Genomic DNA, 17,432 nt, shown 5'->3' with positions numbered 1-17,432 from the left:
TACCAACATTTGAAGAGACAGAGTCTGATTCAACACAATTAGTATGGAATTTCTTTCACCAGAGGGTAGCGAATATTTGGAATTCTTTGCCACAGATGGCTGTGGAGGCCAAGTCATTTAAAGTGGATGGGTTGATGGGAAACGTCAACTGCACCTCTTCCTACAGATGCTGCCTGGCCTGCTGCATTCACCAGCAACTTTGATGTGTGTTGATGGGTTCTTGATTAGTAAGGGTGTCAAAGGTTATGTGGAGAAGGCAGGCAAATGCAGTTGAGCGGGGTAATAAATCGGCCATGATTGAATGGCAGAGCAAACTCGATAGGCTGAATGGCCTAATTCAGTCCTGTGTCTTAAGGCCTTACTGTCATAGTGAATGCTGGCCACAACTGAACCCAAGTGTGAAGGAATGACAGACTCTGTCACAGTGAGCGCTGACCGTGACTGAACCTAGGTGCGGAGGGACGACAGACTCCCATGTAGAGACAGAAAACAAGAGCTTATACATCGGAACACCAACAGAGCACTGGTGGCATGAGTGAGTGACAATGTAAAACATCATTCTAAACACAGGGACTCTGCAAAAAAAACTTAACAGGATTCCACATTAAATAAATATAGAAAGTGCAAAACCCGTGCCACTCAAAGGTCAAACAGAAAGCACAAGGGCTTAACGACTCTTGTTAGGACAACAATTAGTAAATACATATGCTTGAGAAACCTAGAAGCCCAATGCTCTACAGCAGTAGTTCCCAACCTCCGGGCCGTGGACCGATACCGGGCTGCGAAGAATGCAGAGGTGTAGCAGTATCTGGAGCGCACCCAGCACATCTTTAAGAAAAAAGCCGAAATAAACAAGCTAATTAATTAGGTGCCGCCCAGTACGTAAATGTCGGCCCAGATCAGAGGCGATTGCTGATTTCACTTGCTCTACGTGATGTTCACTCCTCTTTCCAGAGTGCTGGAGCCTTTAGCTGTTCCATTGTTTGGTCTATTTAAACGCCAGCCCAGACAGGCTGAAAAGTCAGGGTTGTCAGGATCAAGGTGACATGTTGAATCTACACAAACTTCTAATAAAGTATAGGCGCTGTCGTGCTTTCTTTGTAATGACAGTTATGTGCTGGTCCCAGGACAGATCCTCTGACACTTTTCAGAGAGAAAAACGTCGATCCTTAATGCTGAAGAATTTAAAGTTATTGCCCTTCTCCACTTCAGTTCCTCTAATGAATACTAGCTTCTGGGCAGCACCTAATTAATTAGCTTGTTTACTTTGGCCTTTTTTTTAAAAGATGTGCTGGGTGCGCTCCGGCTACTGCTGCACCCCTGCATGCTTCGCAGCCCGGTATCGGTCCACGGCCCGGAGGTTGGGGACCACTGCTCTACAGCATGCCGCAGAGGCCCACAGGGCTCATGACACTTAAGTTCTTATGGTCTTTGTGAGCAGGAAGTTGTGACAGCTCAACTCCCACATAGCTCATCACCCTCCATTTTTCTTTCATCCACGTGCCTATACGAGTCTCTTAAATGTCCTAATGTATCTACCTCTACCTCTACCCCTGGCAGCATGTTCCATGCATTTACCACTCTGTGTAAAAAAAAAGCCTCTGTGTAGTAGAGTATGTTGCAATGCATAATAATGAAAACTATGGATTACCACATGTATGTGTATGTATATGTATATATATATATATATATATACACACACACACACACACACACACATATATATATATATATATATATATATATAAAGTTGTTGGAGATTGCAATAATGAGGCATTCAGAACTGAACACAATATTGCAAGTGTGGCCTAATCAGAGTTTTTTAGGGCCGCAATGTTACCTCACCATTCTTGACTTAATCCCCTGACTATTGAAGGCTAACACCAAGACGGTTATGCTTTCGTTACCACCCAACCAACTTGTGCGACAACTTTGAGGGATCTATGGAAATTATGTTGCAGTTACACAAGACATATTCAAGATGCACGGCACCACACTTAGTGTATTGCATACAGTTCTGGTCACCCTGTAAGAGGAAAGATAATGTTAAACTCGAGGGAGTGTAGAAAATATTTACCCAGATGTTGCTTGGACTTGGGAGCTTGAGTTACAAGGAAAGGTTATGTAGACCAAGACTGTATACACTGGAACTCAGGAGATTGACGGGTGGTATACAAGACGGGCGCAGGCTGTCTTCTTCCCAAGGGAAGGGGTGAGAAAAACAAGGGGGCATCGGTTTTAGAACAGAGGGAAGAAATTTTAAAGTGACATCAGGGGCAAATTCTTCATGCAAAGATGCTGTATACTTGGAATGACCTGCCAGAAATAGTGGTTGAAGTGGCTGGATTAGCAACATTTGAAAGCTATCTCTACAAGTACATGAGTTGGAGAGTCTAAGGGCCAAACATAGGCAGACAAGACAAGTTCACTGGGCAACACTGGGCGAATTGGACCAAAGTTTCCATTTTGTTTGACTCTGTAACTCTGACTGATGCAAATAGTGATACTTTACCAATAGTCAGATTATTTGTTACAAGAGGGGAGGAATTAAGATGAGGGAAGTAACTGTAAAGAAGCATTTCATTATAAATGATTTGTTTGAGATATTCCTTTTCCTAGGTCAACATATTTGAGTAATGAGATAGGGGACAATTATAATCATACAAAAAATGTTCAAAGAGGAGCAATTAAGAAAACTCTCTTGAGCTTAGAAGAAAAAGAGGATGTCTTTATGGGCTATGACAGGGATATGCAAGGATGATATATGGAAACCAGAATCACAGACTCCAAACAAAGGACTGGAATAAGAAATTTATTCATCCAGAGGGCAATGAATATTTGGAATTCTTCTCTCAAGAATCCCAGTCACTGAGTATATCTAATACAGAATCTATTATTAACGGAGTCCTGGAGTACAGCAGATTCAGGTGACTGCACCTGCCTCAGAGAATAAAATGGGTTCCAGTTCCTTGTTGCAGGAGATTTTATGGGTCATCTTCATTCCAAGGAAATTCCTGTTGCTTCAGGCATTGGTCAAATAAAGTAGCAACCTGGGATGTTCCAACTAACCTACAGTATATTATTTGAAAACAACATTAACATTTTACACTTACAATCGCTGCCACATTTTGGATTAACAAAAATGAATGAATGGTTTTTATATTGGATTTCTTGTTTAAAGTAATTTTGATCTAGTAAATTAACCCAATTATTCTGAAGAAGTATTATAAAGCAACAGTGGTTAACAGTATGGTTTTAATTAAACTCTATTTGTACTGCACTAATACATCACTACTTTAAAGGTGTTACATGCCACAAAGTTGCCATTGTGGTATCATTGACATATACATTCAGGGTGGACAAGATTTGACTTTCTGGCTTTCAGAGTCACTTCCCTTGGATGATGCAATGGGTAGTCCTAACAAACTACTGACGAAAAAAAAAATCCCTTCAGTGAATGACATCAAATGCAAAGTTCATCTTCATATATGCAATCACCTGATCATATAATAGTCAAAAAGTTATACAGCTTAAAAAGACCCTTCAGCCCTTCTCGTGCATGCCAACCAAGGAGTATATCTGAGCTAGTCCATTTGCCTGCATTTGACCCATATCCCACTAAATCTTTTCCACCTATGTACCTGTCAAAATGTCTTTTAAATTCTGTGATTGTATCTACCACTACAGCTTCCTCTGGCAGCTCATTTCACATACCCACTGTCCTCTCTGTGGAAAAGTTGCCCCTCAGGTCTCTTCCGTCATTTTTTCTTTCTCAAATCTGTGTTCTCTAGTTTTAGACTCCCCTATACCGCGAGAAAGAAAGACCTTTCATCTATGTCCGTCATGTTTTTCATAATTTTTACTGTGGCATCTAAAGGCAGATTTTCCCTGAGAAAACAGGAACATAATTTCTAGGTCACGCCGGAGGATTTTGTAAAATGGTATAGAGTCGCATATAGAACGAACAATAGAAGAATCACTGCTGCAGGGGTTAAAATATAAAATGTGAAAGCTGAACAGAAATTCGCCAGACTGTATCTTTAAAAAGTGATGAGCAATGTTACCATTTGCAGAGGGGCGTGTAGAGACGGCGGTGAATGCTCTGTTGAGTTTACCTGACGTTATCTCAGCCACCTGGGGGAGTGTGGCCCGCCGGCTGTCCGCGCTGCCGCATTGTCGCTGGGGCTCCGAGGTTCAATACCATGGATTTCCCGCAGCTTTGACTTCGGCGCCCGGCTCCGATTCCCAGTGATACACGGGCAAAGTTTCCAAAGTTAGCGCCGTGTCCTTTCAAAGATGGAAGATCGACCCCGGACTATCAGCACAACGAGCAGCACCTACACCTCGTCTTTCGGCTCGACGGCCAGGAGCTGCGACCGGGCTTTCCTCAAGACCTTTCCCGGGCTGCTCATGATCGCCGAGATTGTAAGTGACGGCGCTCTGCAAAGAGTTTACTTTGTGTTCCGGCTGGGAGAAATCCCTTTGAAACCAGCTGGGCAGAATTTAAAAAGACCAAATCTTTTGGTTTCCTTTGACCTGGCGTGCTTTATAGTTGGTGATAAATGTAAATTTATCTTATTCAATTCCATATGGTGATTGGAGATCGAGAGACATGTAGATTTGAACTGTGCCTGGGGATAATTGGACCAGTCTTGTAGAATAACCAAACCTCCACTTTAGCTCTTTTTTCTCCCCCCCCCCCCGTTTTGAGAGATACACCATTATATACAGTATATATAATACCCGCTCCTACCTTTCTAATAGAATCAGTGATAACACTTCAGTCACACGGCTCTTAAATGCCAGTTTCACGTTGTTCTAATTATCTTTGTTTTTACGGTTTTGGTGTGACTTCCTTCATTTGCCCAATGTAATCTGGAATACGTGATGATATTTTTTGGCGCCGCATCACACCGAGGGGAGAGGCCAATTAACATGACAATTTTCTCAGCAGTTCCTATTCCCAGGACATGTAAAAATAGTCCTACGAATTTGTAATGAGGATGATTCCAAGAACTATGCACACAAGCGTTAAGGTTTTTTAAAATATATTACCGAGAATCACAAATCAGGTCAGAGACTGCGTGCATTTTCAAAGATGTTTTAATGTTGTTTCACCAATTGTCAAATTTGAACACTGGTTTATCTCCCCCCCCCCCTTTAAAGCTATATCTTGTCATTCAAAGAAAGGGGCTTCCCTTCCTCCACCATCAACTCTGCTCTCAAACGCATCTCCCCCATTTCACGTACATCTGCTCTCACTCCATCCTCCCGCCACCCCACTAGGAATAGGGTTCCCCAGATCCTCACCTACCACCCCACCAGCCTCCGGGTCCAACATATTATTCTCCGTAACTTCCGCCACCTCCAATGGGATCCAACCACGAAGCACATCTTTCCCTCCCTACCTCTCTCTGCTTTCCGCAGGGATCGCTCCCTACGCGACTCCCTTGTCCATTCGTACCCCCCCATCCCTCCCCACTGATCTCCCTCCTGGCACTTATCCTTGTAAGCGGAACGAGTGCTACACATGCCCTTTACACTTCCTCCCTTACCACCGTTCAAGGCCCCAAACAGTCCTTCCAGGTGAGGCGACACTTCACCTGCGAGTCGGCTGGGGTGATATACTGCGTCCGGTGCTCCCAATGTGGCCTTCTATATATTGGCGAGACCCTACACAGACTGGGAGACCGCTTTGCTGAACACCTACGCTTTGTCTGCCAGAGAAAGCAGGATCTCCCAGTGGCCACACATTTTAATTCCACATCCCATTCTGACATGTCTATCCACGGCCTCCTCTACTGTAAAGATGAATCCACACTCAGGTTGGAGGAACAACACCTTATATTCAGTCTGGGTAGCCTCCAACCTGATGGCATGAACATCGACTTCTCTAACTTCCGCTAATGCCCCACCTCCCCCTCGTACCCCATCCGTTATTTATTTTCATACACACATTCTTTCTCTCACTCTCCTTTTTCTCCCTCTGTCCCTCTGACTATACCCCTTGCCCATCCTCTGGATTTCCCCCCCCCTTCCGTCTTTCTCCCTGGGCCTCCTGTCCCATGATCCTCTCATATCCCTTTTGCCAATCACCTGTCCAGCTCCTGGCTCCATCCATCCCCCTCCTGTCTTCTCCTATCATTTTGGATCTCCCCCTCCCCCTCCCACTTTCAAATCTCTTACTAACTCTTCCTTCAGTTAGTCCTGACGAAGGGTCTCGGCCTGAAACGTCGACTGTACCTCTTCCTAGAGATGCTGTCTGGCCTGCTGCGTTCACCAGCAACTTTGATGTGTGTTGCTTGAATTTCCAGCATCTGCAGAATTCCTGTTGTTCTCATCATTCAATGTTCTTTGGATGTGACATTGGGTTTGTTTGCCCCTTTCTAACAATGAAAGAAGCCATAGAGTTGTACAGCATTTAAATTGGCCCTTTAGCCCAACAAATCCATGCTGACTATATATACTTATCCCATTTTTGCCCTCCCACACACCTTCACATCAGGGGCAATTTGCAGTTGTGAATTGAACTCCCAACAACTACATGGTCACAGAAAGACATGCATATCCACACAGACAGCCCCTAAAAGTCAGAATCAAACCTTGGTTGCTGGAGTTTTAGTAGTTTCATTAGAGTACCATCTACAAATGCAGGCTACCTCTCAATTGTCAGGAGAAAAATGGCCCTCAGTAGCTCCCTCTCTATCCCCTTCCTCAATCACTTGTGCTTCCTATCAGCCTACCTTTCAGTATTTGACTTTCTTTCACTCACTCATAACCACTAGAAATTTAGAATGGGTGTCACACTTCTGATGACAATGCTTTGCTATTTTCTTCAATGAAGATACAGCTGATAATTGGCCAGCCTGAAATTCTGCATTTAGGGGGTGGATGTTGTAGGACTTTAACTTGTAGGAAGTTAGAATTCAAAAAGCACAATAGGTGTATCCCCTCACCAATAAACCTTGTATTTGCTAATTTAAAAAAAACTATTTGATCGAAGATCAGCTGGTGGCGTAGAGGCATCAGCGTCGGACTTCGGGACAAAAGGTCCCAAGTTTGAACCCAGCCGGCTCCCCTGCACGCTTTCCATCTGTGCTGGGTTACGAACTGGTGATCTCTTTGGAAACTCACCTGGCAGAAGGCAATGGCAAACCACTGCTGTAAAGGTTTCCCACTACGTCAGAGAGGCATGGAGGGAAATCGTCCGCTAACCGGAGAAACTCCGGATGCGACTTACCTTTCCTTGCCATTTGATCGAAAGTTGCTAGAGTTTAAAATAATACTTTGCAACACAGCCTACTGAACTGAATTGCATTTATGTATCAGGGATATCTGGCACACTGCACATGATCTCAATGTACAAACCACGCAAAAGTATTAACATCAAGCAACACACATAAAAGTTGCTGGTGAACGCAGCAGGCCAGGCAGCATCTCTAGGAAGAGGTACAGTTAACGTTTCGGGCTGAAACCTTTCGTCAGGACTAACTGAAAGAAGAGCTAGTAAGAGATTTGAAAGTGGGAGGGGGAGGGGGAGATCCAAAATGATAGGAGAAGACAGGAGGGGGAGGGATGGAGCCAAGAGCTGGACAGGTGATTGGTAAAAGGGATATGAGAGGATCATGGGACAGGAGGCCCAGGGAGAAAGAAAAGGGGGGGGGGAACCTAGAGGATGGGCAAGGGTTACAGTGAAAGGGACAGAGGGAGAAAAAGAGAGAAAAAAAAATCTTACTATCTCTTCTTTCAGTTAGTCCTGACGAAGGGTCTCGGCCCGAAACGTCGACTGTACCTCTTCCTAGAGATGCTGCCTGGCCTGCTGCGTTCACCAGCAATTTTTATGTGTGTTGCTTGAAATTCCAGCATCTGCAGATTTCCTCGTGTTTGAGTTTTTAAAAGTATTAACATGGCCAGGCAGGGGTAATTTAAATTGTGGTGGATTAATGATTAATGATTACTCACCTGAAGAGAGGAGAGACAATGCCCAAGAATACTGCTGGTTTGATTGATGTTGGCAAAAAACTGAGGAGAGAAGGCAGGCAGATACTTATAAGGACAGAGTTAATGAGCAGATGGTGATCTTTATGGATGATCAAATTGGTAAAGACCTAGTAAGAAAGTAGAAAATAAAGGAAGGTGTTGGATCTTACTTTTATTTGTTATAATTATTATAACCATCAGCAGCCTATAAGCGACTTGGTGCAGACATTGGTCAATCTTGCTAGGACTGATGATTGGTTCCCCCCTCTCCTTCCCCCCTCAGGTACAACAGGCAGTTTTGCTGTAAGGAAGGTCACTGCAACATTTTTTCTTCATTCTCTTTGGAGCTTTGACATAATTTGTGCTTGACATACTGTGGATCAGGCATAGATTTTGATCCTCCATTGTAAATAGACACAATTATATTATATCCCACTCTCTGATGGCTTGCTGTTAAAAGTGAAGAAAAACTGCTCTGTCATTAAATAAGGGGAAAGCAATTGAAAATGCTCCTCTGTTTGGAAGAAGTGCTATAAAATCCTGCTATTTTCAGCCCCATGTCTATGAAAAGTGATGAACTGGAATGTAATTATGCTGGTTGATGGATTGAATTGCACCCCTCTGGAAATTCCACGGGGCACTCAATGGCGTAGATGGCACTTGTGCAGATTGGCACATAGAATCCATATGTAATTACGTTCTTCATTCAGTAATGCTCATCTAGAGTATCGCAGGTGAAATTGGGTGTCGTTCTTGCGTATTCCTGTTCAGTAATATGTGCAAGGGAGGCTCCTTGAGCAGGTTCCAGCCCTGTCAGGGAGCTGAACATCATTACACATCTTCTAACTCTTGACTCTCATTCCACCCTCCCCCTCCCTCTCCAGCACCACCACACTACCCCCATACTTGTTCAGCTGCCTCTTACTGAAGCGAATGTGACTTGGGTAAAAAGCCTTCATTGTTGGAATCCTGCCTCTCCAAAGGCTTCCATGATCTACGATATATAAGTCAATGATGTGGTACTCTCCAGTTGCTTACATTAGTGAAGTTGTACAATATTTAATAAGATAAGATAAATCTTTATTTATTCCAAAGGAAATTGTTGTGCAAGGTTGCTGAGTCAGAAATATATACACTCAATGAAGCCATTGAGGTATGAAAAAGAATGCAAAAATGTGCATTAAAAAGTAATAGTGCAAAATACCAGTGTGCAATGAAGCCATATGCTTCTGTACTTAAAGAGGTGGAGTTGTAGAGTCTTATAGCCACGGGGAGAATGGATCTCCTGTGGCGTTCAGTGGTGCACCTCGATGGAATCAGTCTGTTACTAAAGGAGCTCCTCTGTTTGTCATGGAGGGGTGAGAGGGATTGTCCACCATGCACTGTAGCTTCTGCAGCATCCTCCTCTCAGGGAATCCAGTTCCACCCACAGAACAGAACCAGCCTTGCTGACGGGCTTATCGATCTTTTTGTCATCGGCTGCTCGCACCCTGCTGCCCCAGACACTACAGTGTAGAATAGAGTGCTGGCCACCACCCAGTCGTAGAATATCTGCAGCATTGTACTGCAGATGTTGAATGATCAGAGCCTCCTCCGGAAGAACAGTCGGCTCTGTCCCTTCTTGTACCGGGCCCCTGTGTTTTAGTCCAGTCCAGTTTATTGTCCAGGTGAGTTCCCAGGAATTTGTAGTCCAGACGACTTCCACATCCGTTCCCTTGATGGAGATGGGAATGCAGGGTGTTTTCACCTTCCTGAAGTCCACCATCAACCCCTTTGTCTTAGTGATGTTGAGCTGCAGATGATTCAGCCCACACCACTCAACAAGGTTGTCCACCACTCTTGTGTGCTCAGCCTCTTGACCCCGGCTGATACAGCCCACAACTGCCGAATCGTCCGAAAACCTCTGCAGGTGGCTGGACACAGAGTTGTACCTGAAGTCTGAGGTGTAGACGGTGAACAGGACATTCCTCTGAGGTGTCCCTGTGCTGCTAACCACAGTATCTGATGCACAGCTCTGTAATCTCACATACTGTGGCCGTCTGTACAGGTAGTCTGTAATCTAGGACACTAGAGCATCCAACTGCATCCCCCTAGCAGGTCATATGGTGTTAAAAGCACTGGAGAAATCAAATAACATGATTCTCACGGTGCTGCCTGGCTCATCCAGATGCATGTAAGCCTGTTGAAGCTTGCCTTGTTATGATTGAGGACGAAGGAGTTGATTTTATTTGATACCAGATCCACATTTTGCCCACCATAGGTCTGCAGCTGAAGAGCAGAAAGTGTGCTGTACACCCACATGCACTTGCTAAAGCTTCTTCAATATCATTTTGGGTGATAAAGAGAGCGGGCTATTTTGGAATGTTCACCATCTGTTCATAACTGTGCAATTAGAAATCTTATTAAATGATGACCTGGGCCTGCAATATTTGCCATAAGTATTCATCAATACTCATTTACTAACTGTGCAGTGAAAAAGCACAAGAAATATGCTAGTGGAATGGAATCATTTTCAGATGAGGGTTTCATTGGCCAGAATTTCCCCCTGACTGATAATATAATGAGCTTCCTAACAGGGCAGTTCAGACTCCAAATCTTCACTGTTTTGTCCACTACCACATAGGCTAGGTCCTGTAAGGATGGCGGATTCCATCACAAATGTATGACATTAATGAACCAGATGGGTTTTAGTGGTTTTATAGTCACCTTTACTGATATTCTGACATGTATTCATTACTTTTTCTATTTAAATACCCCAGTTGTTGTGGTGGGATTGAAGACATGCCTCCCAAGCAATGGTCCAAATCTCTTGAGTACTATTTTAACTACAATGCTGCCATGACGCTGATGTAGCTGAGTCAGTGGTTTTGGGTGGAGAGAAATAAAGAAGCAGCTTAGAGAAGGCAAATTGAAGTAAAAAATTACCCAAATCTGCCTAAAAGATTGAGTTTTTAAGAAATTTATAGTGTAGGTGAAGATTTATCGATTCAGCAAATAGGATCCACGTGTTTTAAGTGCTTTCTTTACACACCTCATTATCATTTTTCTTTCCAAATAAAAATACTTGAAATACCTATTGCTGAAAATTAGCTTATTAAAGTCCTAATCATTGATATTCAAGACTGGGCAATATTTGTATGACTATGCACAAAGAAATGAAGCAGACTTCCTCACTTTTATTACTAGTGTTAGATTTGACAAAAACCTATATCAGAAAATGCATCCCCAGGGAGTTGTCTTATTTATAGTGTGCTAATTGTTATGGTTGTAATGAATCATAAAAAGTGCGTCACTTGTTTGAAAAGAACACTGCAGCTGTGGGGCTTATTTGAAATGTAAGCAATGACCGTGCACCGAGAATGAACTGGTGATGCCTTAAAGTTGGGGAACAGGGTGGGTTTAGACAAAAGGATTGGAGTACTCTTCATCGCAGAAGTGGAACTGATACTATATAATTATCTTGCTAATATCCACAGGGTTGATATTGTGTATAAATATCAACAACAATTTAAAGGATGAGTGCATTATATTAAATTGTCACATACAGAGATCAAAGTTTTTCAACCTACGACATAGAAACATAGAAACATAGAAAATAGGTGCAGGAGTAGGCCATTCGGCCCTTCGAGCCTGCACCGCCATTCAGTATGATCATGGCTGATCATCCAACTCAGATTCACCACTCTCTGTGTGAAGAAGTTTTTCCTCATCTCGGTCCTAAAAGGCTTCCCCTTTATCCTCAAGCTGTGACCCCTCGTTCTGGACTTCCCCAACATCGGGAACAATCTTCCTGCATCTAGCCTGTCCAATCCCTTTAGGATTTTATACGTTTCAATAAGATCCCCCCTCAATTTTCTAAATTCCAACGAGTATAAGCCTAGCTGATCCAGTCTTTCATCATATGAAAGTCCTGCCATCCCAGGAATCAATCTGGTGAACCTTCTTTGTACTCCCTCTATGGCAAGAATGTCTTTCCTCAGATTAGGGGACCAAAACTGCACACAATACTCCAGATGTGGTCTCACCAAGACCTTGTACAACTGTAGTAGTACCTCCCTGCTCCTGTACTCGAATCCTCTTGCTATGAATGTCAGCATACCATTTGCCTTTTTCACCGCCTGCTGTACCTGCATGCCCACTTTCAATGACTGGTGTATAATGACACCCAGGTCTCGTTGCACCTCCCCTTTTTCCTAATCGGCCACCATTCAGATAACAATCTGTTTTCCTGTTTTTGCCACCAAAGTGGATAACCTCACATTTATCCACATTAAATTGCATCTGCTATGAATTTGCCCACTCACCTAACCTATCCAAGTCACCCTGCATCCTCTTAGCATCCTCCTCACAGCTAACACTGCCACCCAGCTTCGTGTCATCCGCAAACTTGGAGATGCTGCATTTAATTCCCTCGTCTAAGTCATTAATATATATTGTAAACAACTGGGGTCCCAGCAGTGAGCCTTGTGGTACCCCACTAGTCACTGCCTGCCATTCTGAAAAGGTCCCGTTTATTCCCACTCTTTGCTTCCTGTCTGCCAACCAATTCTCTATCCACATCAATACCTTACCCCTAATACCATGTGCTTTAAGTTTGCACACTAATCTCCTGTGTGGGAGCTTGTCAAAAGCCTTTTGAAAATCCAAATATACCACATCCACTGGTTCTCCCCTATCCACTCTACTAGTTACATCCTCAAAAAATTCTGAGATTTGTCAGACATGATTTTCCTTTCACAAATCCATGCTGACTTTGTCCAATGATTTCACCGCTTTCCAAATGTGCTGTTATGTGCTGACATCTATGCTTATCAGCATATGCCAAGCAATAGTAATCCATTTACCAGCATTAGATCTTTAGTAACATTAGATTAGATTAGATTAGATTCAACTTTATTGTCATTGTGCCGAGTACAGATACAAAGCCAATGAAATGCAGTTAGCATCTGACCAGAAATGCAAAAAATAGTGTTATTTACAAAATAACTGTGAATAAAAAGTAAGTGCTACAGCACACAAATATAAAAGTACTGAGATAGTACAATATGGGTGCAATACTGCCTAGTGCTGTGATGTGAGGTTCAGTAGGGTCACAACCTCAGGGAAGAAGCTCTTCCTGTGCCTGCTGGTGCAGGAGCGGAGGCTCCTGTAGCGCCTACCGGATGGGAGGAGAGTAAAAAGTCTATGATTAGGGTGAGATGCATCCTTGAAAATGCTTTTCGCCCTGCACAGGCAGCGTTTATGGTAGATGTTCTCAATGGTGGGCAATTGGGTGCCAATAATCCACTGGGCAGTTTTCACCACACAGTGGAGTGCTTTGTGGTCCGATATGGGACTATTGCCATATCACACTGAGATGCAGTTGGTGAGTAAGCTCTTAATGGTACGGCGGTAAAAGTCCGTCAGTATCCTGGGACAGAGGTGAGCTTTCTTGATGCTCCACAGGAAATAACTGGTCAAATCAAGTTGAGATGTTAAAGGGTTAAAGGGTTGGAAAATGATTTTCAGACTCTTGTAAATAATGGGTTAAGATTGCTGCAGACTTTTGTTTGTTCTGTTCTGAGTAAGCGAGCTCTATAAATTGTAACACGTCTAAGTTGGGCAAAGGTTCGATACGAACTCGCAATCCTTGTATTACCTGCAGGTGTCAGGATGTGGTAATCTAGTTATACTTTGTCTCCAAATATGCAGAACAACGGTTGAAAAATGAGGAATTACCTCATCACGCACATTGTCCCGGTTGTCTAAGTTTGACTGCCATTTAGGGCGATGAAGGGGTCTTTGTCTTGAAATACCACTGTTGCTGGGCATGTGACTATGGGGGTAGCTAAAAAATTGTTTCCTGCATACGTGACAAAAAGGGTATTAAAAACTCTGTATCTGTGTGCTTTGGCAGAGAGACCTTTGGTACGGGCCCCCTGTGTGTGCATAAGGAGGGCTCTCTCTCTAGTAGCGAGCTACTAATAAAAAAACTGTTCCTTTATCCTCCATAGTACTGTGTGTTCTTGAATCGGGTAACAAGTAATAATTAGAAGTAAGGTTTAACAAAGTGCTCATTCAGATGCTTTGTAAATGTGAGAATACTGCTTCCATCACCTTATATGGTGTGCTCCAGATTATGATCATTCACTGGGTGGAATTCTTCCACCGATCCTCTTTATTACTTCTTAAAGCCTATACCCTCTGCCATAGAGAAAGGTTCAGTTAAGTGGTTTCACCTACTAACATCCTCTGCTCCAGAGAAAACAAGTCTCTCCTTATACTTGAATCATTCCATTCCAAACCACATCCTGTTGTATGCACACTCCTCTGTATTATCTGCTGTCCGGTCACAACTTTCCAGCTGTGGCCTAACCTAAGTCTCCTCTTCTCTTATGCTCCACTTTGGTAATGAAGGCAAGTATCTTGCACCACCCTGTCTACAACTACATGTATTTTCAAGGATCTTTGGCACTTTATATAAAGTCTCTTTGTTCTTCAGTATTCTGTAAAGCCCTACTGCTCATGATATTTGTACTACCATTGTCTGATCTTCCAAACTGCTCCAACTCACACTTAATAAGATCAGATTCATTAACCCATTGCCCCATCCAATTTACCAGGTGATCAACAAGATATCCAAAGATGACTTTTGTTGCTGTCAACAACGCCGCCAATTTTTGTGCAGTCATCAAACTTACCGATTATACTCCTGAGTCCTTGTCTCTATATAAACAATGGTCCTAGTAAAAATCCCTGTGGGACACCTCTGTCAATAGGCTTACAGTCATTCAAAAAACACCCTCCACCATCATCCTCTGCCTCATCTTATCAAGCCAGTTTTAGATCCAGTTTACCACTTGTAATGGCCTTTTGGATCAGCTTCCCATGTGAGACCTTGTCAGAGTTTTTACTAAGTTTGAAGTAAATCCTGTCAACTGTGCTGCCCACAGTACACTCTATTTCCTCAAAAAAAAACCCTCAATCTTTCACCAACAAAGTCATGCTATCTGATCAATCTAAGTGTAGATAAATGCCATCCCTCATTTCTGGTCATTTGGTACTTCACCTGCAGCTGGTGATGATTTAAGTATCTCTGTCAGGGCCCAGCAATTTTCTCCCTTGCCTTCCATAGCAGTCTGGAATACATCAGGCCCTGGATTTATCCAGCCCAATAAGACATCAGATATCTCCCATTTTAATCTTAACATGCTCTGTAATTGCATTCTTTGCTGATGTCTCCAGCTACAATATCTGATTAGCAGACATCCCACCTCTCCCGGAAGTTCCGGGAGTCTCCCGCATAATAATAGTGGCTCCCTGATGCCCGCAAATTATACACAATATCATGGAAATCAATTTTTTTGAGAGCGAGCGAGCGAGAGAAAGCAAGAGAGAGCGCGAGAGCGACCACGAGAGAGAGAGAGCGCGAGCGAGAACGCGCCATGGCAGAGTGTTCCAAAAAAAGACGTATGTTCCAATAAAACGTACGTCACCCCAGACTACACTAAAGTGTACCCCTGCCTAATAGGGGTCAAAATAATGACAGTGTTGCTCGCTGCACTGTTTGCAACAGTGACTTTTCTATTGCCCATGGTGGGTTAAGACTGTAAAAGATATGTTGAGGTGAGTTTAACAGGTGTCATTCGTTCATTAGTATAGCTAACATTATTTAAACTAGCTGGCTAGCTGCTAAGGAGCTACTCTATTGCAGACATCCCACCTCTCCTGGAAGTCGATGGTGCTGCCTCCCTGAAATGAGTTTTTGCAGGGTGGGATGTCTGGTTTAGTTAGTGACTATGGATGAGAAATATTGCTATGAGACCTTACCTGCATGCTGTGGTTCCATGCATGCATTGCCCCTTTGGTCTCCAAGAGGCTCACTTTTTCCTTGCTCTTATATAATGCCATGGGACTTTCTTTATGCCAGTGATGCTCTATCCTCTTTAGTTTTACAAGCAGCCCCTACACTTTGTATATATCTGAAGGGCCTCCCCGATTCTCAGTGCTCTGGATCTGTGGTTTGCTTCCTTTTTCTCTATCAAGCTGTACATTTCCCATCACATTCTAGTCTCCAGGTTCCCAGCAGTGAGCAGATTCTGTGGTATGGTAAGGGAAAGGTAAGACTGGTAATGGGATTATTGTTTTCCACCTTGAAAAGAATAATAGAATTGCTCAGTCAAAATAGATTTATGAAGGGATTGTGCTTGACTACTCTGTTAGAGTTCTTTGAAGATGTGACTATTAGAATAGATACGGTTTTACATAGGAGATTAGCAAACAGGTTAGAGCACATGGAATTGAGGATTAAAGTATTCATCTCTATTGAGGATTGGCTGTTGGACAGAAAGCAAAGAGTGAGACTAATCGGATTCTTCGCAGTTTGACAAGTTGTGACTGGCGAAGTGCTGCAGGGATCAGTGCTTTTGTTCCAGCTAGTTACAGTCTATATCAATGATTTGGCTGAGAAAAGTTACAACCATATTTCCAAGTCTGCTGATGAAGCTAATCTATTTGGGAATGTGAGGAGGATATGAGGAGACTTCATGAAGAAATGGATAATCTGGTTCCTCAATGTTACTTAGTTATTCCAAGTTCTAGAGTGGACTGACATGTCTGGTGCTGCTTTACTCTACATTGCAACATGGGGGCCGGGGGGGGGTGGGGGGTGGGGGGTGGGAGGGGGAGCACAGTGGTCTTCTGGTTTCCTGTCAAGATACAAAGAGCAGATGTGATAGTTGGGTGAATTGGAGTAGTTCAGGGGTCGGGTGATAAAGCTTGTTTCCAGTCACAGCATATTCTAAATGATCCACCCAGGTAGTTTACGTATGTAACATTCCCTTACAGAATGGAAATTATTGCCAGACTACCTGAGTTGTTAGCAGGCACTGTTCTTTCATTGCTTCATTGTTTTAATCAGACTGAGTTCCTCCAGCATTTTATATGTGTTTCACTGAGTTCCGTTTCTATAGTTCGTGGAATCTTTTCTTTAAATAAATTTTGTTTGTGTGAAATACCTCAATAAGTACTGCCCAAGCTCCAGCTCATAGGCTGTGCTAATATAGTCAAAGTTGAGTATATTGTCATATGTACAATAACACATTCAGGTACAGTGTAAAGCTTCCTTGCAGCAGCATTCACAAGAACAGCACCAATTAATAATAGGTTATACAAGTTTGTGTACATGAAAGAACAGAATTAAAACCTGGTGGTGTGGAACTTCGGGCTTTTGTGCCCCCTGCCCAATGGCAGCTGCACAAAGGTGGCATGGGTTCGCTGACTGACTCTGCCAGTGAGGAAGTCGAGTATCTATTTGCTTAGACGAGGTACAGAGGCCTGGTTCCTGAAGCCTGGTGATGATTTTGGATGGGATGATTGTGCTGAACACTGAGCTGTAGCTGATGTACAGCAGCCTAATGTTTCTGTCCCTATTGTCCAGAGGGTCCAAAGCAGGGAGTAGAGAGAGCCCAACT

The 17,432-nt window shown here is 43.3% G+C and overlaps 1 protein-coding gene across 1 annotated transcript in view; it reads left to right on the top strand.

Annotated features, from left to right (window-relative positions):
• Positions 1 to 4,154: 4,154 nt before the first annotated feature.
• The window catches only part of cmtm8b (CKLF-like MARVEL transmembrane domain containing 8b), a 68,188-nt gene continuing 54,910 nt past the window's right edge, over positions 4,155 to 17,432 (top strand). Inside the window, exon 1 of the mRNA XM_072252018.1 lies at positions 4,155 to 4,425. Coding sequence (XP_072108119.1) covers positions 4,297 to 4,425 — 129 coding nt within the window. The 5' untranslated portion in view covers positions 4,155 to 4,296. The remainder of the gene's footprint in view (positions 4,426 to 17,432) is intronic.

Source organism: Mobula birostris, chromosome 3 (genome assembly GCF_030028105.1).
Source record: "Mobula birostris isolate sMobBir1 chromosome 3, sMobBir1.hap1, whole genome shotgun sequence".
NCBI lineage: Eukaryota > Metazoa > Chordata > Chondrichthyes > Myliobatiformes > Myliobatidae > Mobula > Mobula birostris.
Note: the sequence above shows the minus strand (reverse complement) of the source record. Positions and strands in the feature narration are given on the sequence as shown.